Source organism: Pistacia vera, unplaced genomic scaffold, assembly GCF_008641045.1.
Source record: "Pistacia vera cultivar Batoury unplaced genomic scaffold, PisVer_v2 Contig268, whole genome shotgun sequence".
NCBI classification, from domain to species: Eukaryota; Viridiplantae; Streptophyta; class Magnoliopsida; order Sapindales; family Anacardiaceae; genus Pistacia; species Pistacia vera.
Genome location: NW_022196077.1, coordinates 736,440 through 755,214, shown reverse-complemented (window position 1 = coordinate 755,214; position 18,775 = coordinate 736,440). Strand labels below are relative to the sequence as shown.

Sequence of the window (18,775 nt, the reverse complement as noted above, 5' to 3'; positions counted from 1 at the left end):
GACATTCCTGGATACCAAAAAAAAAAAAAAAAAAAAGATATAAACATCATCCATGCATGAGAATTGTAATAAAAAATATGGGTGGTAGCTCCTTGGTTTTCGGAATTGTACAAAGTATCCTACTCACACACAAATTGATAGAGAGTTTAAATTATACATATATATACACTTATTATCTTATTCATCTCAGATGCAATAATATAAGTCACGCAGTAAGGTTTGTCCTTAATTTTATCACATATTGCGGGCTAGAAGCGGAGTAATGTTTGATTAATTAACTGTAGGATCACAAAGTGCGACAAGAGGAAGAGAAACCACCTTTGACAAAAGAGCAATGAAGTTTTAGTTGATTGGTCAGTTAAAGACAAGAGGATCCTCACAAGTCACAACTCATGTGCCACGATCAAGTGATCATATGCATATCTGGATATATTTCTATCTTTTTGGCATTCTTTTCCCTTTCACTCGTCAACATTCTGAGGTGTAAGTGAATGGGCAGTAGGGCCAGCCATTAAAGCTCCCGCCTTTATTTTCCAAATGCCCGTCTCAGCATTAAACAATGGATATTGAAGCAACTTTCCTTATAAAAGATTGAAACGACAGGAAAAGTCTAAGGCCGGCTTTTCCCACTGTTATTTGCAAGTTACAAAGGGTGATGACTTACACTTTAAGTTTTGTGTGAAAGAGCCTTTGCCATATCATAGCCACATCAGCCACATTAATCCTCCACATTTCTAAAAGAAGTGGTCAAGTCTAAATTTTTTTAAGCTGCCAGAAAGATGCGATCGGCCAGAAAAAGTGTTGCTCAGATTTGAGGGATGCCAACGACCCAAAAAGGTGGAGAATATAAACCAAGTTTTTAAGTTTTATTAAGGTCTTTCCAGAAGTTTTATGCTATAACAATAGCTGCATTTTACCCAAAAAAATATGGCGACTCTATGCACGGGGAAATAACCTCTTTATCACATGCATAACAAAAATAATCATATATCTAATATTCTTGTGATCAATCAGTTGCCTTAATTTGTACTTGCAAGCACACTTCTAATAAATTTTACCTATCTTCAATTTACAACACACAAACATGTACAAGTTTTCTTCTCATAATCATCTCCCCGAAGCAACAAGCATTGATCTCTACATGTCAAGATATAAGCTTAGGAGTAGTCTGGTTTAAAATGTAATATCGGAAAATAGTTAGGACTAAATTGTAGTTTTTCTAGGTTAAAGTGTCAGAAATCAAAGTTTGTAAGAAACGCAATGTTTTGTATCAACGGCTATATAAAAGAGCCACACACATTCTTCCAATTAGTTAATGAAAATCCCAGTTTTCTCTTCACTTCAATTTTGTTTTGTTCTCTGTTTTTCTTCTAATTAATTTTAGAAAAATCTTCACATGGTATCAGAGCCAATGACAAACATCAAACTTGATTTTTCTTCATTTGCTTAGCAATCAAACAATTTTGAAAAAGTGCAGAATATGTCCTCTACATCAGCTCGAGTCATGCAATCTACAAATCTTCAAGCAATTTCGCCTAAATTGATCAAAGGCAATCATCGGTTTTGGAGATCTCAAGTATTGTTCGCTGTTGGAGCTAATGAGCCCGAGGATCGTCTCATTGGGTTAGATCCAAGTCCTTCTCCTTTTATTAATGAAAAAATTGAGAGTATTGATTATAATTCTAGTGAATCGATCTTGTTCAAGAAAGTTCCAAACCCTAACTATACAATCTGGAAACGAGTTAATAAAGCCCTAGTTAGTTGGTTGCTAGCCTCAATTTTTGAATCAATGTTTGGTCATATCTCAAAGTGTACTTCAACATCTGAAATTTGGTGCACTCTAGAACGAGAATTTCATTCTGAGTCTAAGGCAAAAATGATGCATTTGAGAAGTCTGTTACAATCTACAACTAAGGAGAACCTAAGTGTTAGTGAATATGTTCTAAAAATGAAAAAAAAATTGCTAATCAATTGTCAAGTAGTGATCAAGTAGTGTCTGATAAAGACTTGCTATCATACATCTTGGATGGATTAGGACCTGAATTCGATGCTGTTGTGTTTAGCCTATTGTCCAGAATTGATTCTATATCCATTCTAGAAGCCCAATTTTTGTTGCAAAAATATGAACTATGAATTGAAAAGAATGATAGTCTGAATTCATTACTCCTTATGGACTCTCATGTAAGTTGTAATACTTTCTCTCTAGCTAGTATACTCGGAAAATAACAGTAAAACTCACTATATATATATATATATATATATATATAAGAAAATATACATATAGATGACGATAAAATAATGGGCCCATAACTAATTTTTTTTTTATATACAAATCTTTACATAATATAAAACTCACACTTAGAAAATTTGGCAAATAGCTTCTTATCTCGCAATCGTTGGAGCACAAATCTTAAATGTTCTTCATGCTCTTCTTCTATCTTAGAATAAACCAGGATATCATTAATAAACACCACTATGAATCGATCAAGACAATCCTGAAACACTCGGTTCATTAAGTCCATAAAGACTGCTGGGACATTGGTTAATCTAAAAGGCATCACCACAAACTCATAATGCCCATATCTGGTCCGAAAAGCAATCTTAGCAATATCTGGCTCTACGACCCTTACTTGGTGATAACCCGACCTCAAATCAATATTTGAAAACATGGCTGCTCCTTTCAGCTGATCAAACAAATCATCTATGCGAGGCAACGAGTATTTATTCTTCACTGTCACTTTATTTAACTCTCTGTAATCTATACATATCCGTAGAGATCTATCTTTCTTCTTCACAAACAAATTGGAGCACCCCAAGGAGAATGGCTAGGTTGAATAAAACCCTTGTCTAAGAGTTCCTGAAGCTTCTTTTTCAATTCTTGAAGCTCAGCTAGGGCCATCCGATAAAGGGCTTTAGAAATTGGTATGGTCCTTGGTGCTAGTTCAATACTGAATTCTACTTCTCTTTTCGAAGGTAAACCTGATAAATCTTTCTGAAATACATCTAAAAATTCCCGGACTACTGGCACATTATGAATCTCTGGTTGTGGAACATCACTACTGTGCACTACATGAGCAATATACCCTAAGCACCATTTTCTTAGCATCTTTCTGACCTTTATACTACTAATTAACATACTAAGCTGGTGACCCTCGCCAAAACTAAACTTATCTCCATCATCAAGATTAAATCTTGCTTTCTTCTTCTGACAATCAATCTCTACTCCAAATCTTCCCCAGGAAATCCATGCCTAAAATAACGTCAAAATCGGGCATATCAAACACTATCAAATCCACTGGCAACTCCCTTCCATGGATCACTACGGACTCCCCTGGAAGCATCTCTTGAGTTACTACACTAATACCATTTGGTAACTCTATCTTAATGGGACAATCCACTATAATAGGTTTCAAACCTAATCTCTCTAAAATCCCATGTGTAATAAATGAATGTGTGACTCCAGAATCAATTAATGCATAAAGGGGAGCTGAGTGAAATAATAACTGACCAGTAACTGCGGATGGGCTAGCTTCAACTTCACTCTGAGCAACTGTAAACACTCGAGCATTGGTGCCTCTAGGTGTCTACGCTACGGGTGCAGGAGGGGCTTTGTAATCTCCCATCATATGCCCTGGCTGCCAGCATCTATAGCATACATTTCAGCCCAAATCTCCAAGACACTCCCCAAAATGATTTTTTCCACATTTCTGGCACTGGGGAACTTCAACAGCTCTCAGCCTCTTATTTTTCCAATCCCTCCTATTCTTCTTGAGTTGAAATCTTTTCTTATTTCTTACCTGTCTATTAGTGGGGGCATCAGCTTTATCTCTCTGTGAAGCAAGAGGTGGCACACTAGGGGCTACTGCTAATGGAGTTGCTGGGATTAGCTTATTCACAAATATTTTTGCTCGTAAGGCTCGTTCCAAAGCTTCACTGTATGTCTAAGGGGGCTGGGCATCGACCATCACATCTTGGGCTATTTTTGGTTTCAGCCCATGCACGAACTTATTCCTTTTCAATTCTGGTGTACTCACTATACCTGGCGCAAACCTTGCCAGGGAATTGAATTTCACTAAATATTCTTTCACTAAGCTAGCCCTTTTTTGCAAACTGATAAACTCTTGAATCTTTTCATGGACTCGATCAACTATTTATATTATGCCTCAAACAATCTTCTGAAATCTCCCCAGGTCATTGAGGCTATATCATGAGTAACCTCCATAAATTCCCACCATATATGGGCATCACCCCTAAATAGGAAACTGGCATACTGAATCTTCTCTTGATCTGTCATAGGGAAAAGTGTCGTCGTACATTCCATTAATCTAAACCACTCATCTGCCACTATTGGGTCCATAGTACCCCTAAATTCTGACGGCTGGTGTTGACTAGGCAACCCATATTTCGGCTCAATATGATTCTGCATTATTAGGGGTACCGACCTCTCTCTCTCCTCTCTGGGGGTTGGTACAATAACTAGGGTCTCAACTCTCTCTGGTATAGAGCCTCCCCGATTCTCTACCTAGAATTACTGTATAATATTATGGATCCTTGCTTCATCGAGGACAAGGGGAGTAGATTTTGGAGGGTTGGAAGGTTCACCCTGTACTCATTTCCTTCCTACTGCTTGCTCGGGTTCTACGTCTCATCTATATAGCACCAACACTTTTAGTCAACTCAATTAACTTATCCACTACAAGTAAGGAAAGAAATAACTTATGGCGATCGGCTATGGAACATTAATGCGGCAGGAGAGGCACACTGTCAAATGCCAAAACCTTTGCTTTGATGTGGGCGTTACATAAGTTCAACCTATAATGTAATCATTGTTGTCCCAAATAGCAAAAACACGCCTAGAAATTCCTTTGGAACTTCTTCTGCCTTCCCATCATTTGTATCTTCACAAAAATTCCAAAACTTCAACTCACAACAACACCTACAACCTATTTCCTTTTTCAGTGGAAAACTATCTTCCTTACCAACATCCTTTTAATCACTTTCCTTTTATCCCAAAGTGCATTAGCTCCTAATTATGTATTTGGTGGAAGGGAAATAGGTAGAAATTAAGGTAGAGGAAAGCCTATATGCCAATTGTGCAACAAAGCTGGACATATAGCCTTACAGTGCTATCATCAATTTGATTTCAATTTTCAAGGAAATCATTCACATAGAGCTGCTCCAACAAGTTTTCCACCAGTTGCCTCTCAAAGGTTCTATGTGAACTCAGAATTCCAATAATTTTGGATATCCTTTTGATTTTTCTTCAGGAAATTATCATGATCTCTTTGGAAATTTGGCATATGGTTACTCTCCATACAATCCTTAGGGTTTATCACAATCAACTCCTAATCTACAAGTTGTTCACTCTCAGTCTTCTTCTCAGATCATCCAGGAGCTAACACCATTTCACAAGCCTTATATGCTACTCAACATATTAGTCCAAGGTAAGCATTAGATCAAGATTTGATATGGTATATGGACTCAAGAGCAACTGATCATGTCACCTCTGACATGAATCAGTTGCAATCCTTTAGCAGTTGTCATGGTTTAGCCAAATTGCAAGGTGGAAATGGTGAGAGTCTCTCTATCTCTCATATTGGATGCACCAGTTTATCAATTTTTTTAAGGAGCATATCTGTCCATTTAAAGAATGTCTTGTGTGTGCCTTGAGTAACTCAAAATTTACTAAGTATGTCTAAGATTACAAAAGATAATAATGTTATTGTTCAATTATCTTTGATGGTTGTGTTGTTAATGACAAAGTGTCCAAGATCATACTGCTTCGAGGAACACTTAACTAGGGACTATATCAACTTGATATACCTACACTACCCTTTGGACATTCTTCTATTTCAGATAATGTCATTGCTTTGAATACAATTTCAGATTGCTCTGGTAGTTCCTCTTCATCAAAGTTAGTCAAAGTTGCAATAGGGAATAATTCTTCAAAGAATAAAGAGAGTTCTTTAGATAGTTAGTCTGAGTATCATAACAAAGAATAAAATACAGCATCACAGTATCTGTTATTTGCAAGTTTCTATAATGTCAAAAGATTATAGTGATGATGTGTCTTTGGATAGCAAATTGTGGCATATGAGATTAGAACATCCTAATTCTCTTCCTTTGCAAACTATATTGCAACTTATGAATGTAAAATTATCCAAAAGCAATAAAGATTTTGTGTCGGTCTACTTATCCTCATTCTAACTCTAAAGCTAGTTCTCCTCTTGAGCTTCTATATTTTGACTTGTGGGGACCAGTTCCTGTTACTTTTGTTGAAGGTTTTTGATATTATGTTCATTTTCTGGATGACTACAACAGGTTTGTGTGACTGTTTCCTCTCAAGACAAAATCAGAACCCAAGTAAGTTTTTAAGTAGTTTCATAAGTTGGCAGAAACTTTGTTTGGAGAACCAAAATTAAAAACCTTCAATCAGATTAGAGGGGCGAAGATAAAAGTCTTCTTCCTTACTTGGCTACTCAAGTATTTATTTTAAACATCCCTGCCCTCATACTTATCAACAAAATGGTAGAACTAAGAGAAAACATAGGCAAATTGTGGAGATGAGACTATCCCAGTTAGCTCAAGCATCCATGCCTCTAAAATACTGGAGCTTAGCTTTTCAAACAACATTGTTTCTGATAAAGAGGTTACCATCCTCAGTTTTGAAATTTTACTACCCGTATTAGGTACTTTATAACTCAACACGTAATTACATTTCATTAAAAGTCTTTGGATGTATCTGTTATCCATATTTGAGGCCCTACAATAAACGTAAGTTTCATTTTCATTCTAATAAGTGTGTGTTCATGGGATACCGTCTCTATCACAAAGGGTATAAATGCTTAAGTCAACCTTATATAATAACTAGACTCAAGTATTACTAAGGTCAAACCTCAAGAACATATTCGTCCTTAATTAATGGCATATAGAGAGAGCAAATGACGAAGATAAAAAGATATGTTTTTATATTATTCAAAAGTAAATACGTATAAAAAAAATTGGTGAGACTATCTCACGTTAAGGCCCGTTCATCTATGAAATATCTGTTTCTTTTCATTTTCATAATGCAGACGTCCAACAAAATCTTACAAATTTTTTTTTGTATGTGTAGTATTACTCTTTTATTTTTTTTCTTTAAAATTCACACAAACGGCTCGTTTACTTTTCTTTGCATTTTTAATTTTTTGCTGAATTTGAAAAGAGAAAAGGGGAGATGAGTTGCCAAAGAGAGAATTGTGGATGAGTATTTGATATTAAAAATATAAGATTCTGAATTAATTTTTTTTGGTTCTCTTTCTTCCAATTTACTATATATATTTTTCTCTCTCTTAAAAATAAAAACTTTCATTTTAAATTATGATTTCTAACACAAAATTATAAATGAGAATAAAAAAAATGATATATCTAAGACAAACTTTTTGAGACAAACAAAAAAAATGGCACTTTGTAGGGGATTTATCAATTGTGAAAATGATAAATTTTGTATTTTCTCATTCATTCTTTTGTATGTTTTCACGTAGACATTCTGAATACGCTTTCATTTTTCACATTTTTCTGATAAGTTTTTAAACAAGCATACCAAACACATTTTTTATTTTTCACTTTTCTTAGTCATTTTCAATATTTAAAAAAAAAAAAAAAAAGCAAAAATGGATACACAAAATTCATTGAAGAAAACACTTTAAACGTTTGACACTAATTTATAATCATATAAATTCATTACCTTCAATTTCTATCTCAATTTCATTGGAATATTGCAATAAATCATAATTAAAATTTATCATGAAATCTTAACCTCAGGGTGCCATAGAAAGTTCTCAAGGTTGTGGCCCAATGAACAAAATCGAGTGGCCAGGAGGGATAAGCTAGCCAGTTGGGTTTTCATGGCATGTGAAGTGAAAGTGTGAAACTCACAAGTCACAATCACAAGTCACTCTCCCATCTTACCAAACAATTCTGACAAAGATTCCAACTTCCTACAAAACCACACTCAAATATCTTTTCACTTTCTATCATAATTCATGTGCAAGATTTAATGTACTGATTTTTGCTAACTTTATGGATATAATTGAATTGTATTTCAATGATAATGTACTGATTTTTGCTAACTTTATGGATATAATTGAATTGTATTTCAATGATTCTAATTTAGTAATCACTAGCGTTGTAGTCGGACATCAAGATTTAGTCATTTGAGTGGTTATTTAGAGGTTTTATGTTCGAGTCTTACAAAATGATCATTTATCATATTTGTTTCTTATTTGGTCCATTGAACTTATGAGATGTTCAATAAACTCTAAGAATTAATTGAGGTATATGCAAATTAGCTTGATAATCTCGATTATTAAAAAAATGATTCTAACTTAGTAATAATGTTACTAACATATATAACAAAAAATCCTGCTAAATATAATTTCCTAAAATATAATTTATTTATAATCATTTATATCAATTCAATAACATTAGCGGTTAATTATATGAAAGCTATCGAAACAAAAAATTAAATATAATTTTAATGAAATAATAAGTATGATAAAACTCTTAAATGGTTGTCCTAGGGTGACACGTACTAAAATTATTAGCAAACAAAATATTTACAATATTAATAATTTAAAAATATATATTTTAAAAAAAATATAATTTTTAAATATAAAATACATAAAAATAAGTAAATATTTATTTATTAGTGCTCTTATCTTACCCAACCGCTTCTTAAAATAAAAAATATCAGTCACAGAGTCTGATATTGCCCTTCGCCCCTTCTATAATTGGAGGTTACCCATTGTAACGTAAAGTGGTAAACGAACCTGTGTCACAAAACAGTCAACAATCAACATGTCCTCTTCACTTATTCTACTTCACACTAATCAATCAAACCCTGGCCATGTCACTCTCTCTAAGGCTCACTCCTTTCACTTCACCACCACAAACCCACCGCAAATTCCCCTACTTTTCTCCCAAACCACATTTTAAAAACCTTTCTGTACTCTCTCCAAGTCTAAGATGTCCACCCATTATCAGAAGTGTCCATCAAAGCCCTGAACTTTTGCCTGTAACTCCACCAAAACCACCCAGATGGGAAAGAATTTTGTCCACTGCAGCAAGCTTGTACCCTCTTTATGTTACTGTTGGAGGAGTTGTTGCCTGCTTGAAACCTTCTACTTTTGGTTGGTTTGTTCAGAGAGGACCGACTTCTTACAGCTTGTCTCTTGGGTTGATTATGTTGGCAATGGGACTCACTTTGGAGCTTAAAGATTTGATCAGGTTGTTCATGCAAAGACCTCTCTCTGTGAGTTTTGGTTTTGTGCTTCAGTTTTTTTTTTGCTTATTAGTTTCTTTATTTGTTTATTTGCTTGTGCTTGTGATTTGTACTCTTGAAGTGGTATGATTTGAAGTTAATCATTCAATTTGATTAGGAAAATGAGTTTCTTTTTTGAGCCAAATTATTTTTGCTGAATTATGTTGTGAGATACTTTGTGGATTTTGAACAACGGTTGTGTTGTCATTTTGGAATTAGAACTGATTTTAAGATAATTTGGAGCTTAAAAGCTTCCCAGTTTTTTCATGCAAAGACCTCTCTCTGTGAGTTTTTGTTTGAGCCCAGAACTTTTTATTGCTTATAAATTTGTTTGTATGTTCATTTGATGTTTTTAGTGCTGTTCTATCTTGTATTGGAATGGTTTTTAAGTTGGATCATTCAATTGATTTGGAAAATGAGGATCTTTTTGGTTCCAAAATATTTTTGTTGAACTATGTTATGTAATCTCATTGCCAGTTGAGTTCTTCTGAGGATTTTGAACAATTGGTGTGTATAAATTTTGGAATTAGAACTGGTTTTGAGAAAATGTATCATTAGAAAATTTGTTCTCAAAAATCAATTTTTTGATGAAATATATCTTACTCTTGTGCACCATTGAACATGTTCATTGTGGGAAAATTGGCTGTAAACTAACTATACATTGTGTGATCTGTTAGCTACCCCTAGTGTAATATGAGCTTTTTGGATACTTCTCTTTTTATTTTTTTCCCAATTTTCTGGAACATGTAAATATGTAATGATCATCTCAATTCTACTTCCATTTTTGATACCATGTTCTATCTATCTTTAGTGATGATGCATATCTTGGAGCTTTGTTGTAAAAAGCACGTGCTTGTATCTTATTTTCTATACACGATTTGCAAATGGACATGATCTAGTTCGAGCTTATAGTTTTCTTGTTTTCTACTTCTGGTTAGATACTCTTTGGGTTTGCTGCCCAATATACAATTATGCCAGCTTTTGGAGTTATAATTAGTAAAACCTTGGGGCTTCCACCGTCACTTTCAGTTGGTTTGATTCTGCTCTCATGTTGTCCAGGTGGTACTGCCTCCAATGTGGTAAGAGTTCATACACTTTTGTGTTGATCCTACTCTCCTTTTTCATCAATATCTACTCTGAGTACATCTGGAAGAACATTTGGTTGACATTCGAATATCCAAAATAGAATTAAGATTACCAGTTTTCTCTGTATGGTATTCAAGTGATCACTTCCCCTTTCTCTCTGTTTTTGCATGTCATGGTTTATTGTCTAGTACTTATTGTTCCAGTAGTCTCATTTACCTATTTTGTTTGCAGTTGAAATGCATAGCATTTGAACTAGAGAAACTGGTCAAACCCTGTTACATATATGACCAAAGATATAGTAGTAAGCTTCATCTTTGGGTACTACCATGGTTGTTTGTCGAGATTTCTGAATCTTTTTCAAAATAGTCTATTAAGTAAAGAGCCAAGAGATATTCTGAGACCATATTAATCAGCTCAGATACTGATTAGAATTAGTTTCCAGTGTATATTGCACCCCCAACATGGCTAGAATTCACGTGTCATTTTAACATATCTGATGGTCATGGGCTTTTATTGGTCTAGAAATTTAGACAAGTCAATTGTGCATAGCTCATCTCAACTTTGAGCTTCTCTTTGAGATTCCTTTCTGCCATTTTACCTTATCCATTGTCTCTCCCATTAAAAACCGCATACGGCATTTCTTCTCACAGAAGAAGATCATGGTGTCTTTTCTTAGACTCATTATATCAGATATACTATCAAACTGAACCACATTAGAGCCTACTAGTGTTATTTTCTTGCCATGCTTTAGAGTTTAAGCTGCTTTTGTAATATTTACAGACCTTAAGTCAATGTTGTTATGATCTGTGCCAAGTTTTGAGTATGTTGTTAAAGCAACTATCATTCACCTAAATTTTGTAAATTTGTTTGTAGAGATTTTTGAGAATGTTATTTTTCTGTTATGAAGAGTTGATGATTATTTATTAGAGCACTTGAATGCATGCCACAATGCCGAAAAGACGTCCATTCATTTTTTATTTCAATGAAGTTGTATTACAGGTGACCTTAATTGCTCAAGGGGATGTTCCACTATCTATTGTAATGACAATGTGCACTACACTTGGAGCTGTACTTCTCACTCCTCTTTTGACAAAAATCCTGGCAGGAACATATGTTCCGATCGATGCTGTTAAACTTTCCATCAGCACCTTGCAGGTAAATTTTCAACATATACTTCACCATAACTCATTTAATATTTAGCAAAATATTCACTTTTTTGCGGTATTATGGTGATTGTTACTTCTGGTATAGGTGGTCGTTGCTCCAGTTCTACTAGGTTCATATATGCAGAGCACATTTCCTTATGCAGTGAAGGTTTTGACACCTTTCGCCCCATTATTTGCTGTTTTAGCTTCATCATTGCTAGCATGCATGTTTTATTTTTCGTCATTTAGTTTACTTTTGTGAGCATTGTACATAAAGATTCTAATGATATTAACATATTCATTTCTGGGTTTCTTCCAGTGTATTCTCTGAAAACGTGGTTCGTCTCAAATCCTCAGTGGTAGCTGCTTCATTGTCATCTGATCTATCTCCAATTTTCTGCATTCATTCTTTATTGTCTGGAGAGCTAGGAGTTGTAATGCTCTCTGTAGTGCTGTTGCATTTTACCGGTTTCTTTGTGGGGTAAGAGTAGCTTTTCATTTTTCTCTTTAACTATTTGAGGATTGTTATGCTTGTTTGTGTTTAGGCTGAGATTTACTTTTCAAGTTTGTAGTGATTGTGAACATGAATTTTACTTTTGCTTATCTTTCGCCTGATTTCTTTTTCCTAATACTACATAAATATTATGCAATAAACGCACATTCACATAGGTAACACTATCTTTAATACTTGTCGTTGCAGATTCAAATTTCTATATTACTTCTTCCTTAAATTTTTTGAATGGCGGAACAGACTTCCAAAATTGTCATTAATTCATTCTCATTGATGAAAAGGAAATGCTTAAACACAAATGAATATCATTTGTTTTTTTTTTTTCCTTAAATTCTCGTTACAATGGCTTCAGTACTCTCATAAATACAATTTTATTCGCATTTGGGAAAGAGCTGTACGTTTATGTTGTTTGAGGGAGACGAGATGGATTTCTTATTTCCTGTCTATTTTCCGTATGCAAGATATAAATTCTTTTAACAGATCCAATATTTTACAGCCAGTGACACGTATTATGGTCTGGTTAAGTAGTAGCGGAATACGATAGTTCATTGCACTCGAAAATGAGAAATTTGGTGATTACAATGGCCAAGACGGGTGTTGGTTTGTTAATTTAGACCTAAGCTTGCTATGCCTGCAGGGATACTTTTAACATTTATCATATATGAAAATTTTAGTGTTTTTTCTTCGAAGTAGTTAATATACAATTTATTGATATATGCCCTGCAGGTATCTTGCTGCAGCTGTGGGCGGATTCAAAGAACAGCAAAGACGAGCAATATCAATTGAGGTATATATAGTTCTATTCAACGTTAATCCATATCATTTATTTCTTTTCTAGCTAATTGAAATTGAATGATGATTATGAATGTGCTGAAATGAGAGTGAAATGTCAAAATATCGTATCTTTGTGGCATTTTTTTAGCTCCGACAACATTAATCATAGCAGTACTTGTAAATAAATTCTCATTACGTTATGCTTGTCACTGGCAGGTCGGCATGCAAAATTCTTCCTTGGGTGTGGTTTTAGCAACTGCTCATTTCACTTCATCAATGGTTGCGTTGCCCCCAGCCATGTCTGCGGTGATTATGAACATCATGGGCAGTTGTTTGGGATTCATTTGGAGATATAATGATCCTTCTGATTCAAAAGGTAGTCCTAAAATTGTTGAAAAGTGTGTATGAATCATGTAATTGTCTAATTGACAGCATCCAATAAGGTTATGTTTTCTCTTCATTGGGTTGATATATTAATCCAAGCTCTAATCGGATCCAATCCACTGTCGAAAACTAATTAATGGACAAACAAGTCATGACTTAGTTTGGCTCATAGATTTTGATTTGGTAACACTTCAAATATGAACTTTACTGCTGGGGTGCCACTAGGTAACGTTGCTTGATTCCAGAGTTCATATAGGAAGATAACGTTATCCTGATATTGTTAACAGACGGACCCAAAATTGGGGAGCCGAAACGCCATTAGTTATCACCCAAAAAGAAAAAAATAAAAACAATTCAGATTATTAGCTATTGTCTGTCTTGTTGGACATTGTTTTAAAAACCGGACCGGAGGGCAACCCGCTCTGATGGTCGGATCATGGTTCAACCGGTCTAATCGGTTAGACCGTCAGTTGGATCGGTGATGTCATCATACATCATGATAATGTCAACACATTTTTAAAAAACATTTTTAAACCACATAATAATATGTTTTCTTTGTTTCCTCATACATGAACCCTTTTTATATCTGACATATTTCTTTTCTGGTTCTCTTTTTAATCCATTTGTACATACGCTTACAAATAAGATCAATCACAGCCCTCCATTTCAGTATCTTTTTTCCTTTGTTTTTTCACACGTCAACTTTGCTTTTTAGTGTTCTTTTTTAAGATTTCGGTGGTGGTTAAACCAAAGTATATAATTTAGCGGATATGGTTGATGAGATCGATTGATAAAGAAAGAAAGAAAGGCTAACTGCATGAGAAACCAAAGTATATAATCGATTGATCATGCAACATACAGTTGTCATAAGTCCTTATTCCATCCACAAACATACAATAGAAGTAAAACATAAATATTCAAGTACGGAATTCAAATACATAATTTGGATTATCTACATGATGATTTTGGTTAAAGCAATATTGCACATGCAAACTTCAAATACATAATCTGGATTATCTACATGATGATTTTGGTTAAAGCAATATTGCACATACAAACTTTAAATACATAATCTGGATTATCTACATGATGATAATTTTACTTCTATCAATTTCGTCCCGATCTCACTGCTTCCAAAACCAAACTTCAATTGGGCATGCAAACTTCAAATGAAAGGATTATCTACATGATAATTTTGGCTAAAGTAATATTTGATTATCTGGAAAAGAAAAACAAAATCAAGAGCAGGAGCAGGGTGAATTCAAATACATAATCTGGAAATACATGTACATACACATAATCTGGAAATACATGCACATGCACATTGCTCCAGATAAAGTTTGCAATGAAATCATTATTGATTATTGAAGCTGGATTGAGGAATGACGTGTTTATTACCTGGATTGAGGAATGGAGTTGTCGCAGTCGATTTCCAACGAGGAACATAGCTGTCGTCGTCGATTTCTGGCGAGGGAGGAAGACGTCGTCGTCGATTTCAGAGAGTTCAGATGCGATTTGGGTGAGATTTCAGAGAGAACAGAAGACAGAGCCAAAACCGTGAGAATTTTAGCAGAGAACAGACAACAGAGACGAAGCCAATAAATTTTCGCAAAGAACATAATGTTTGCTGAGAAATTTTCGTAAGAAAAACTGAGAAAGACTGAAAGAGAAGAAGATGAGAAAGGGCTGCGTCGCGTATTAGGGATTTTTAATATTTGGATCGGTTTATCCACCGGTCAGGTTGGACCAGCGGTTCACTGATATTATCCGGTTTTCAAACGGCTTAAAGCGGCTTAGTGTATAATAACAGTTTTGGGGTTGACTCGAACCGACACGTGACTGGTTCTTGGTCCAAACGATTGGACCGGCCGGTCCGGTTCGGGTTTTAAAACAGTGTTGTTGGATCCTGTAATATGGAACATGAAAAGCACATAATAATTAGTTGTCATTTTCATTTTCGTAAAATATGTTTATAAATGTAATAACTCCTTTTTACTCATGTACTCATAAAATATACATAATGAAAATACAAGTAAGATAACATAAATTGTTGGGCCCAAATTTTTTATTTTATTAAATATATACATTCTTTATACAAAGTGAAGTATTTTAGACAAAAGTCATCAAAAATGTGGTGGACAGTGTAGCTATTTCTCCTCGCTTGCCAACGTCCATCCGACCGCGTCCTTACCTAGATCATGCAACACACACAGAAAACAACAGGGTGAGCACAAAGAGGCTCAGTAAGTAAACCCTCTACTCGTCTATCCCCGTAACTCTTTCTCTTAATTCTTTCTTTATACTCCTCTTCTCATTCAATTTCTCTTTTTGTTTCTCTTTCTCATAGCTCTTCTTTCTCACTTGAATATCACGACCTTATCTTGTCGGAGGCACAGCCAGGTGGAGTTCACAAAGCACCGACCCACTCTTCGTGACTTCTACTCATACTCTGCCGATCGGACTCGGTTATGCATGGGTTCGGAACCCTTGACCACGTGAGTGTATTTTCTCTCTCTCTCTCTCTCTTTCTCTCGTGTCACGGCCTCATCTTACCGGAGGCACAACTGGGAGATCACAAAGCACCCACTACTCGTGACGATTCTACTCATCACTCACGGGTTCCCCATCACACACCCTACTCTATTCTCTTGTTTAGCACTACTCTCTCTTTTATTCTCTAGTACTAAATCTCTCTTTGTCTTCACTCTTAGAGTTTTTCTCATTCTCTTTACTATTAGAGTGTTCTCATTCTTTTTACTCTTAAAGTAGCTTATTCTCAAAATTCTCTACTCTTTCTCAAGCTACTTCTCAATACACAATTAATGCATATGGATGATTTATATTCATTAATGCACTCATGAAATGCCAATATGCAATGTTGCAAGGTTTACTACTCATGCTCATACCTCTCTTAGGCATTTCATCAAACAACTAATGTGCATACACAAACTCTACTTTATCTATAACTCTACTCCTCTCTTTCACCATCCAAAAATGGGAGGAAACTCCCTCACATAGCTATAATTCCTGTCATAAAAGAACACTCCCAAAGAAATTACTCAATCTCCTCCAACTTCATCTCAAACTACATCATCATGCAATCTCAACACTTCTCATAATTCAATTATATTCAATAACAACATAGATAAATACTCATAACATCTCAATCTCTCAACAAGCATAATACATACATGCATAAAGAAATCTCTACTCAAAAGATTTCTTGAATCCCAACTTGGTTGGATTTACTTACCTTGTGGTGAAGTGATTCCACTATTACTTCTCTTTCCTTTGGTAGATGGTCTTTTTCTCTACAACTTTAAACAACATACTATAAGACTTCAACACATCTACAGATAAATTTCACATCTAAAGCAAGAATCCTTACCTCAGGATGCTTTTGATTAATTCTCTACCAAGATCCAACTAAAAGCCCTCAAAGATTCTTGAAAGATTGAAGGAAGAGTTGAGAGAAAATGGTGCAAGGGTATGGCAGTGGAAGAAGAATGAATGAAGGGTTTACTAAGCTTGACCCCTTTTTAGCTCAAGATATCTACATGCATTCCCATTTTGCCCTTGCTCTTTCTTAGAAATTCCATTCTTATCATTTGATTCATTACATATTTTCCATGAAATTTTCTTACATTTCAATCCCCATTTTGCTTGCTAATTAGGGGTAGAATGGTCATTTTGCCCTTAGGGAAAAATATCTAGAAGCTTCAACAAAAATCTCAGCCGGCTCTTCGCCACGGCGAAGCAAGTTCTTCGCCCTGGCGAAGACCATGACCTCAAAATTTGCCAAGTCTCAACCAATTTCAAGGCAAACACTCAATCAAACCAACCCATCACTTCAACCAAGGGCCAACCAAACAATATTAACAACTCAAATAAGGGCAAAAACAAAGAACATTCAAGTAATACACCATAAATTAGCTACGTACCTCAAATGGGGCGTTACAATAAACTAAAGTTGTTTTCAACAAGATTGGCTATGCGAAACTCAACAATGGTGACACAAAACGGTCAAAACTACTCACTCCAAATAGTTACTTTGAGCAAGTAATTGTAATATGCCAGGATTTTGATTAACTATAACAAACTCTTGTATCAAACTAAAGCAAGACATTAGTCATGTCTAACTAGAACAATCTTCAATAATTAGGTTAAAAGTAATACTATACCTACAAAATTGTATTAGAACTAATATGATAACATATTTAGCGACACCATATTTATTTGATCTTTCAATTGGTTGAGATCTACTATAGATTTGGAAATGATATATTGGATCAATTAATAATGTTAGTTATAAATTACATAATATATTAACATAATTTGTAAATTATATAATATAAATAGTATTATAAGATTGACAAAAATAATAGATTAGAAAATATTTGTGATAATATTTAATTTAATGTTCAATTAATAATTAAAGTAATAAATATAAATAAATTAAGAATAAATTTTTTATATAAATATTACTTGTCAATATATACTCATTATATCCAAATAAATAATATTAAATTGTACCATTAATATTTTTTTTGAACCGGACAATTAATTAATGTATATCCCCTCAATTGCAAATAAGTTTTTACGTTGAACCCAGATAAAGACACATACAATTTTGCAACTATTCCATTCATCTATTACGGTACACATTCAGGACAGTGCTCTTCTTTCTCTTAGCCTCCAACCAACCCACCCCAAACCCTAACTCTTATTATCAGATCGTCTTTTAACTTTACAATTTATTTTATTTCAATCCTTAATTTATCAAATCTAATATCATCGACATCTGATTTCAATTTTGTCCCTTTGCTGAAGAGGTTTACAATTACAAGTATGTGTAGAGTGTTTGACAATGGTGGGAGGCGGTAGCAGATAAGACGAATCGTTGGTTTTAAACAGTAATAATGTGTTTGCGGCGCTAGGAAGCTTGAAGAAGAAGAAGAAGAAGAAGTCTTCCGGTAATGAGCAAGGTTCATCCAAGAGCAAAACCAAACCCGCCGAGAAGAAGAAAGGAAATTTTGATGAATTGCTTTATAGTAAATTTAATTTGTAAGCTATGTGTTACCTACCTGGCCAATGAGTCCTGTATGAAACATCCATTCCCATGGGATATGAAAATCCCTATATCTTTTACTGCTGTGTTAACACTTTGCTCCAACCTGCAAGTTCCATAAAATATACTCACTATATTCATCATTCTCCTCTTCACTATCACTCCCTATATCCTCTGCAAAAGATAATCGAGAATTTCCCCTAATCTACCGCCTTTTACGTTTTTGCAATTGCATTTCCTCCTTCCTACAATACGGTAAAAACTTTTATACATAAATGAAAGGGTCACCAAGATGAAAGAACAAAAATACAAAATTCAAAAAAAAAAAAAAAAAATCCAAAATTTTAACTCACTCTTGTTGTAGTTCTTGAAGCTTCTCCTTCTCTTCCTCTTCAATTTTATTCCAAATATTGATCCTCTCTTTAAACAAAATTACATTAATACCTCCAAACAAATAAGCTAGTTCAATCAAAATTACAAAATTCATTACCTTCTCAACATATTCT

At 34.5% G+C, this 18,775-nt stretch overlaps 1 protein-coding gene across 1 annotated transcript; it reads left to right on the top strand.

The window, feature by feature from the left end:
• Positions 1-8,816: 8,816 nt before the first annotated feature.
• LOC116133337 (probable sodium/metabolite cotransporter BASS2, chloroplastic) lies at positions 8,817-13,321 on the top strand. The gene is made up of 7 exons (XM_031419050.1): positions 8,817-9,292; positions 10,240-10,380; positions 11,387-11,542; positions 11,639-11,760; positions 11,852-12,013; positions 12,770-12,830; positions 13,034-13,321. Exons 1-7 carry the CDS (start codon positions 8,888-8,890, stop codon positions 13,223-13,225), a joined length of 1,239 nt encoding a protein of 412 aa, XP_031274910.1. The 5' UTR covers positions 8,817-8,887; the 3' UTR covers positions 13,226-13,321.
• Positions 13,322-18,775: the final 5,454 nt, after the last annotated feature.

Excerpts from the sequence above, each read along its gene's own strand:
- LOC116133337 (XM_031419050.1), top strand. The coding sequence starts at position 8,888 with ATGTCACTCTCTCTAAGGCTCACTCCTTTCACTTCACCACCACAAACC. Across the intron at positions 9,293-10,239 it reads TCATGCAAAGACCTCTCTCT|ATACTCTTTGGGTTTGCTGC; the intron begins GTGAGTTTTGGT and ends ACTTCTGGTTAG. Across the intron at positions 11,543-11,638 it reads TTTCCATCAGCACCTTGCAG|GTGGTCGTTGCTCCAGTTCT; the intron begins GTAAATTTTCAA and ends CTTCTGGTATAG.